The sequence below is a fragment of the Tachypleus tridentatus genome, chromosome 4 (genome assembly GCF_004210375.1).
Source record: "Tachypleus tridentatus isolate NWPU-2018 chromosome 4, ASM421037v1, whole genome shotgun sequence".
Lineage (NCBI taxonomy): Eukaryota > Metazoa > Arthropoda > Merostomata > Xiphosura > Limulidae > Tachypleus > Tachypleus tridentatus.
Window position 1 is genome coordinate 25,940,985 of NC_134828.1, and position 9,344 is coordinate 25,950,328.

The 9,344-nt window shown below is 35.6% G+C and overlaps 1 protein-coding gene across 2 annotated transcripts in view; it reads left to right on the plus strand.

The window, feature by feature from the left end:
• Positions 1-8,455, plus strand: part of LOC143248719 (pikachurin-like) — a 141,620-nt gene extending 133,165 nt beyond the window's left edge. For both annotated transcript variants that reach the window (XM_076497378.1, XM_076497377.1), the window contains 4 exons: positions 907-985; positions 3,349-3,579; positions 5,767-5,870; positions 6,808-8,455. In XM_076497378.1, the coding sequence (XP_076353493.1) occupies positions 907-985; positions 3,349-3,579; positions 5,767-5,870; positions 6,808-6,956 (563 nt within the window). In that variant the 3' untranslated portion in view covers positions 6,957-8,455. The remainder of the gene's footprint in view (positions 1-906; positions 986-3,348; positions 3,580-5,766; positions 5,871-6,807) is intronic.
• Positions 8,456-9,344: the final 889 nt, after the last annotated feature.

Below are 9,344 nucleotides of genomic sequence, written 5' to 3' on the forward strand. Positions count from 1 at the left end.
CCTGTCATATCAAATATACTCACCCTTTCAGCCGTGGGGACGTTATAATGTTACAGTCAATCCGACTATTTGTTGGTACAAAAGTAGCCCAAGAGTTGGCAATGGGTGGTGATGACGAGTAGTCTTACACTGCTAAATTAGGGACGGCTAGCGCAGATAGCCCTCATGTAGTTTTGCGCGAAATTCAAAACAAACCACACTACGACTAGAAGTCTTGTTGACGTATTATTAAATATTATGCTGACAGCAATAAAAATTGCTCTAGAAATGAACGTGAATGAAATGGAATATTCTTTTCGTGTGCGTTAGCCCCAGCAGAGGGCGCTAAAACATAAGCGTATATGAATGTATTTAAGATGTAAACAATGATGTAGAAGACATTCTAATATAACAATAAAAATGCATTAACACATTGGTCGTGTGTTTTGTTGTATGCTTAAAAATTGTGCTTGTAGATGTTAGTTTAGCTTAAGAAACAAGAGGTTATAAAAAAAAATAGGTTTATGCTATTTCATGGTTATATACAGAAGTATTTTGTTAATCTACTTTAGTAAGAAAGATAAAAAGTAAACAAATGAACACGTTTGAATCTTAAAAGAACAGTTGTCAGTTTAGTTCTGTTCGTGGTGACAGAGAAAAATGTGGGCAAGCGTAGGGTCTGGTTGTGAACCTGTTATTAATGGACTTTCTAAATCTGATTTCAAATCTGTGCTTGAACTCCGTTGTTAAAGATTCTTTTCTTTAACAACACTCTATCAGAAGATAGATGGCGCTGCTCTAGATGCTGTTTTTTTTTTTTTTTCTCTGTCACCACGAATGGACACATTTATATTTTCTTAATTGTGTCATAAACAAATGATGTGGAACTCTTAGTAATAAATAAAATACTGCTGATTTTATACACAGAGGTGACAGAGATGATAGCCGAGCCAATGTTTTCTGGAAACAGTTATCTTTACTATCTTGACGACAACATCATGAGACGGTATGTTTGTTTTGTTATCTCTCCTTCTGTTTTTTTTATTATTAATAAATTTTGGAAAACAATATTTTTTTCTGTTTATGTGAGAAATAAGTGTTTAAGTTTTGGGTTCGTTTTTTGTGGTTTTTTTTTTTCTCACACTTAAACAGAAGCGCCATTATAGAAAATGTATACTGGAACTTAAATAAAGATGTACAACAAACGTGACCTTTCACCTCTGTCAGTTATGGATAATGTCTTTTGAAAACACAGATGAATGACAAAGTTACTTGGAAACTTTGATATAAACTTAATTAATACCATGTATATGTTTTACTAATGAAAAACTTGATACTGAAAGTAAGTAAATAAATCCACGTGGAGATTCGGGTTGACAATCAGACATAATCATATGATAAGATCAAAATCAAAGTTGGCTTACCACCACATGTTACCAGTAACCAGATCTGACCAGTCACGTGGTTTAAGCATCGCAGGGAGAAGGAAGTGCAACTTACGTTTCTACCAAGAAACGAGATCTAACCAGCCAAAGGTATGGAACTATTAAGAAAGGATAATTGGTCAGTGTGGTGTTTCTGTTGGCTGAACGCCATCTCATTATTGATTCATTGTAAACAAAGCATTCTTAAACTACAGTAATAATCTATCAGCAACACAGATAATATTAAACAAAGTAGAAAAACATTGGCTGGGATGCCAGTTGCGTATGTGTTAATAGCTTTAGATTAGTGTTATTTTATGATGTTGACTGGTCTGCTGTAAAATATTCTTTGTTTGATTAATCTAAATCATCTCTACTTACGTGGCATCTGTTTTACAAGATAAAGGTTTAACTGTCACATCACTTCTTATTTATTTTACATAAAGTAATGACAAATCTTATACCAAACCAAATGGTAAAAGGATTTTACAATCAAATATGTTTAAGATCTCATTCCATAGGTGTATTTTCATGGGGGACGTGTCCCCACACTTTATCTTTTAAGAACATGTCCATTTCTTGACAGCATGCATATTTCAGCTAAAGAAATTGCGCTTTACTTTTGTAACCATTGTCGCACTTCATCACTGCCTTACCAAGTGTTTATAGGTCGGTTGGAACAGACCTATAAATCAAAATCAGTTTTCCTTTTCAAAGAGAATAAGTGACGAAGATGTTAGCTCAGTAAACAAAATTAACACAAGCATTCGAACCACACCTTGCGTACACACTTCTAAAGCGTTCATTCTTTATTATCTTACTACGTTTACTTTTTGTTATTATTAAACACGATAGTGACTGTCAGTGCCACTGTTGTGTTTATAAATGCGTTTGGAAGCAAATAAAAACCATCAGTTTGTTTCGGACTTGCAAATTTCTTTTGTCCCTCATTAGTTTAATGTTAAGCCTGAGGACTTGAAACGCTAAATTTCGGGTTTCGATACCTGTGGTAGGCATAGCAAGAATAGTTAGTCATTGTGTAGCTTTGTTCTGAACGAGAGAAGAACATTATAAACTCCTGTGCACCTCAACTCCTGGGGTTACATGTAGATCTTTCTGGAGTATATCAGATCCTTTGAAAACCATTAAATGAAAGTAAACACCTGTGTCAAAATCGGAGGACACTCTACGAGTTACCAACGTATTACAGTACCTACCCAGGACTTTACGTTCACGTAATTTCGACTCAGTTATTTCTTTCTGTTTAACTTCAGTCAAAATAATTCACAATTATGTTTTTATTTAACAAATTATATGCGTTAGGGGTAGAAACCGCTGACTCCAAGCTCCAAATGGTACAAAAGGGTTGGAACCCCCGTTCTAAATGAACAGTTAATTTTTTTCTCCCCTTCAAACATTACAAAAACTATGGAGCAAAATGAAATAATTGAAATCCTAATATGAGAGAAAAGGAAAACTATATAACTGACAAACAATTTAAATTAATCTATCCTGGATTAAGTAGTGATTCGTGATTAGCAGTTAGATGTTTATCATACCTTTTAATTTCTAATTTTGTCAAAGTGTAACCAAATTTCTCTTTACCGTTGGTATAAGTTTGTCCCGTAGCCCGTTAACGTTACATGTATTTCTTTCCCAGGGACTATGTGTAGAGTGTATTATATACTTTGAAGAAATATATTCATATTAATCTTAAGACGTAACGACCACGAAGCACGTTTTGTTGTGTGTGATTAGTCGTTCGTGATTTGTTTCGTCTTCTATACGGGATCTAACACTTGTTGGTTAACTTATCTGCGGTTAGTTTTACGTCTAATATCTCAGTGAACCTTTCATTGTTCCTTCAGCCCTTTTACTGTCCGTTTGAACCGAAACCTCTTAGTGACACTTATCTTTTGTGTGTACTGATTTGGCATGATTTCAGGGTGCGAGGAAACACCTTCAACATACAGCTTCGCCTCAGGGCGTATTCACCTGATGCACTGGTTATGTGGGCAGGAGTCGAAGAAATGGCACCTTCTAGTGATTTTCTGGCTCTGGGAATTAAAGATGGCTACCTGGAACTACGTTACAACCTGGGTTCTGGAGAGGTTCTTATTAGCCACAACAGTTCACGAATAGATGACGGAAGGTGGCACTCTGTCCGGGTACTGAGGTAGGTTCATTGTTCTACAAACTAGTACTGTTTCAACAAATAAGTGTTGCCTACTGAACACTGACCCTGACAACTATTATCTCACCACACATTCGCATGTAATGCGTAATAGAACCTCAGTCCGAATCAAAACGATCAGTTTTACTCAACCAAAACGTTCAAAACGAATGAGAGACGCGCGAACATACACAACTAAAACAAAGAACAGTACACTCGACCTTCTACAACATTACGGACAAACACTTTCCTTAAGTTTTTTTTTTTTTTTTATATACGTTGTGGTTATTCACAGACACGGAACGTCCAAAAGTAAATCTACATCTATGATTTCAAATAAGGATAAAAACAAGCTTGTAGTTTGAAGAGGGTATACCGGATTGTAATGGTGCAAATACCTAAAAAAATTTAAACTTCCATTTGAAACGTTGTATAATAATAGTTCTCTCTCTCTCTCTCTCTCTCTGCAGCCCGGCATGGCCAGGTGGGTTGCGGGTTCGAATCCCCGTCACACCAAACATGCTTGCCCTTTCAGTCGTGGGGGCATTATAATGTGATGGTCAATCCCACAATTTGTTGGTAAAACCAAGAGTTGTCGGTGAGTGGTGATGACTAGCTGCCTTCCATCTAGTCTTACACTGCTAAATTAGGGACGACTAGCGCAGATAGATCTCGTGTAGCTTTGCGCGAAACTCAAAAAACAAACAATATCTCTCTGCTGTACATATCCATTTGTTTTTTATTAACATGATACAGTATTAGTAAAAACTTTTCACTAGATATTATATTAAACAAACTAAACTAGCACTTTTAGATGAAAATAACTGTTTTATTAGTATCAGAAAACTCAATTTTAAAAATATTCCTTTTTACATCTTCGTGATTTTTTTTATCATTACATTCGATTGTTTATTAGAACAACTCGATACGGACGACAATGTTACTGTGTTGTGTTAATATGTTGTCTTACCAATGTGGAGCAGCTGAACAGTTTATCATTTCTACGTAAAACAACTGGCCTTTTTCACCGAAACGTCACGTAACAGGGCAATTTAATGTCTTATCGGACATTCGACATTGTACTGATTAGAATGAAATGTCTCTAGTGCACTACAGTTCATTTCAAATTCAACTTCTTTTCAGCGTTTCCTATTATATAGAATTTAATCTTAACAGTCAGAGGTAAATATCTGTGCTTTTTGTGTGCTATATATATATATATATGTGTGTGTGTGTGTGTGTGTGTGTGTTTGTGTTTTCCATTCTTGACATGTAGTTTTCTATCCAACCCTTCATCTTTTAGTATTGATCTGTGATTGGGTATGGCAAAGTGGGAGTCTGCTGCGTGTATGTGTGGTTTACTGTTTGCCGAGTCTTCTTACGCTATTGTTTTCTTTGTATACTCTTTGAATGAAGTCACTCTCGAGAGAAATTGTTGTTTTACGTTTTGTCTTTTGCAGAATGGTGTCTGGAGTTAATTTTTCTTTGTATGAATTACAATTTACTACACGTTGAATGTTACAACTAGTCTTCATTCATTTCTCTATGGTACCAGTTTCACAGGTTTCTCTTCTTGTAAAGAACAAAAAGACAATGAAAAAAAAAAGTACAATATAAATATGATTGTTACTTTTACTTACACTGTGTGTGCTCTTCGGTATATTTATTATATCACAACCATAAACCTGATTTTATCTTAACAAAACACTGTCCTGTTTGAGTACTCTAGTTTCCCAGTTACAATCACACTTTATACAACAGTATGACCTCACGAACTTCTTTGACAAGAGAACGGTTATTAAATATATGGATACATTTTATAAAATATATACTATTCAGATTCTGATATTTATAAACCTTATTTTCACTTAAATTGTACCAGATTGTTACCTCATACATAAAGATAGATAGCTGCATCCACAACGTGCAACACGAGAACACACATTTTTCCTCATTAACTTCTTTTTGATGATTGATAGTCGATCCCCCAGTACTTGTGCGTGTGAAGCCTAACCAAATGTTTTCTTGTTATGACGCTTTACGATTGATGTTGACGTTTAGATTTACTGTTCGTGAAACTTAGTGTGCTAAAAGTGTCTACCAAGTCTAATTTACTGTAAATTTTAAAATATGTGACCAATTATCTCTTATATTTCTAACACTTGTTTTCATTGTCGATTTTGCACACAGGAATGAACAAGAAGGGTCTCTGGTTATTGATGACAGTCCAGTAGAAACGGGAGCCTCTGCTGGCTCATTGAAGCAGCTTAACGTAAACAACGGCCTTTATTTAGGTAAACGTATGGAAGCTTTTTTTTTTTTTTTAGTTGTTTAATAGTTTGGAATCATTATCATTTTTTCCCTTCCTATCAGCGTAATACCCCCTGGCGGCAAGTAGGTCAACTTTTGGCCTTATAGCGTAAAATTCTGTTCGATCCCAGCGAAGGAAACTGTTCAGGCAATCCGTTGTGTAGTTTTGCAATAAACGAAACTTAATTCTGTCAGCCAGATTTACGTGTTAAATGAAGTGTGTAAGTATAATTATGCAAGAACGTTCGCTATAATATAGTTAAAAAGTATTGGTGGAGAGGCTGGTAAGAGTAAATATCTATTGACTGGTAAATGTACAATTCATATAACCTACTGCTTGTTGAATTTGTACGTAAAGATATTTGAGGGCTGTCTGTCCCAAACTGTTAAGTGATATATTAAAAGGAACATTCCCAGCTTTCGTACTCTTCATTTCACAGACTTACCGCCAGGAGGATAACAGTATCACAGCCTACTAATATTTCATACTGAACGAGGCTATATATAATGTGTCTACCGCACAAATTTACTATATATTAATGAAAAGACAAAAGTTGTTGAATATTTGTTGAGGACTTGGCCCTCCACATACAGGATGATAATTGGTAATCATATGCACTTACAAGTATCTCTACAAAGTTTTATGTGCTATGTTGACAGCATACGAGTAAGCTGGTTTTGTTTTGTGTTTGGTTTTTTTCCGCGTTTTATAACACAACTAAGAACTGACTCTCCACAAAGATTTAAAGTTCGATACCGAAACTACAAGAAATAATTATTTTATTATCCCTAGATCAACCAGGACGATAGAATTACTTAAAATATCTAAATAAAACGGAACTGACAGACTGAACGAGATGACGCGTCAAGACTCATTCATATAACATCTAAATTTTGATTTAACACTTTTACCTCTTTCAGGTGGAATGAAAGATATCGTCCATAACACTCTGAACAAGTACCAGCGAGGGTTTGTGGGCTGTTTGTCTAACGTTACCTTGTCGACTGACCTTCATATTAGACTCGTCACCCATGCTGCCTTGGGTGTCAACGTTCAGCCTTGCGTATGACCAATTTGACCTCCAGGCTTTGCCAGAATATCGGACATACTGACGTATCCTAATATTTAGACATAATATGTGCCATTGTTACCTGAACCACTGCTGTTTTGAATTTTTCAAAGATGTGGCTGACTGCGCTTATTACCAAACTTCTCCACTACGTGTCGCTAGTGGAATTTTTTCATAAAGTGACTAGGTGTGAACTAGTGATAAATAATATTTAAAAAAAAATAAGAAAGTGAATTTTCTAAGAAAGTGCCTGCACTTTCCCATGTAACCTGCACAATATGTTAGTGGAAACAGTGACCAGAGACGTGATGATCCACGTTCAAGAACGAAAACCATAAAGTTCAGGAAGTCCTTGGGCCGGATGGTTCTTGTCTTGATGCCTTGAGATGTGACCAGTTGCTTCGTATCCTGGTACGGTTGTCGCTTTCTTGTCTGATGTCACCCAGTGTTTGGGAAGAAACTCACTGAACTCGTTTCCATGGATACGATCATCCCAACACTGTGCTATTCAGCGGCCACTTCGTGTTTTTTCGAGTTAAGTATGTCACTAAAACATAATCGTATATTACGTATATAAATATATATATTCTATCACAAATCAAATTGTGAAGCGTTCCAAGACTTGTGTTATTAATTTAATCTACTTAAGAATCATTTGATAAAGTATTATAATACATTTCATGGGAACAAGTCAGTTGGACGAGTTATGAAGACGTGGGTAACGAATGCGTACATATATAAATCAAAATCAACTTTTGTTAGCTTGATAGTTTGTTCGAACCAGAAGCACTCGCTGTAAAGACAACCATATGAAGGGGTAGGGGACACAAGTCTTAACAGCCTGTTACACGTTGAGATTAAAACGTGTGACTTCAACATTAACACCCAATGTTAGTAAAGACCCCTAAAGGGTGGAAGTGAACAGAAACTAATGAACGCGTGCATATGAATGGTGTGACTACACCTTTGCAGGCGTATCAGCCTCGAAGGTTGAGATTCTACACCATTTTCTTTCCTTCGGGTGTGTATCTAAGGTGTAATAAGTGCTTGTGGCTTGAACTCACGTGATATTTGCTAGTCTCAGGTTTTCTTGTAATAGTGTACTGTACTGTTTGTGGAATATTTAGCATTGTTTGTCATATCAAGTAAATTAGAGGGGTTTGTCGTTCAAGAAAAAAAAAAACAACAGTTACGAAACCCACATCATGACATGTATAACAAATTTCGAATCGTACGCTGCACACGTTTAGCACAAGTCGTGGTTTTCAGTGTCAAAGTTCTAGGTTTATAAGTGTTTTCCAAAAATTCTCCAGCATTTAATCATTATTTCTAACATACAATACGTACGTACACTGGATGGTTCAACTGTAATAACGTTTTCACTCAGAACGCGACCACTGCTGAACCCAACTTTCTTTTGGATTGAGATGAATAAGGTTGTTAGTGATTGGAATTAACAATAAAGTTCCATGGTATTGAATAAAGTGCTTCTACCCTGATTCGTTGTCAGCTTCTCTCAATACAGAGTGTGGCTAATGTGTGTTACAACTGTATTCAGACATTACAGGTACAATAATAATTATGATTTAATAAGATAGATTTCAACTAATTAAATAATTTTGTATCTCACAACGGCTGGTATGGGTATTAACACTTTTACTGATAAGAGAACAACGTTTCGGCCTTCTATAGGCCCTCCTCAGGTTAATTAAATAATTAATTCTGTATCTCACAACGACTGGTATGGGTATTAGCACTTTTACTGATAAGAAGAGAACAACGTTTCTGCCTTCTATAGGCCCTCCTCAGGTTAATTAAATAATTAATTCTGTATCTCAGAACGGCTGGTATGGGTATTAGCACTTTTACTGATAAGAAGAGAACAACGTTTCGGCCTTCTATAGGCCCTCCTCAGGTTAATTAAATAATTAATTCTGTATCTCAGAACGACTGGTATGGGTATTAACACTTTTACTGATAAGAAGAGAACAACGTTTCGACCTTCCTAGGTCATCTTCAGGTTAATTAAATAATTAATTCAATATCAACAACAATATTTTAAAACACTGTAACATGAAAATGTATTAGTGTAAACCAATGAGTAGACTTAATCTAACAAAACTCATAATTCTACTTCAAATAAAAATATCCCAAAATTATTGCTAATGTGAAATGTTGCAAAGTGAACAGTCGAATTACGGTATAAAACAAAACGTTACATTCGGTAATAGTTACGCGTGAGATCTGAAGTATACATGTGTGATTAGGTAAGCAGAGTTATTTTATATATATGTTTGTTCTGTCCATTAATATTCCAATTAGTTCTACTATCAGATTGGATACACGACGTGTTTTTAAAGACATGTATTGGTAGGCATTCGCGTAAGG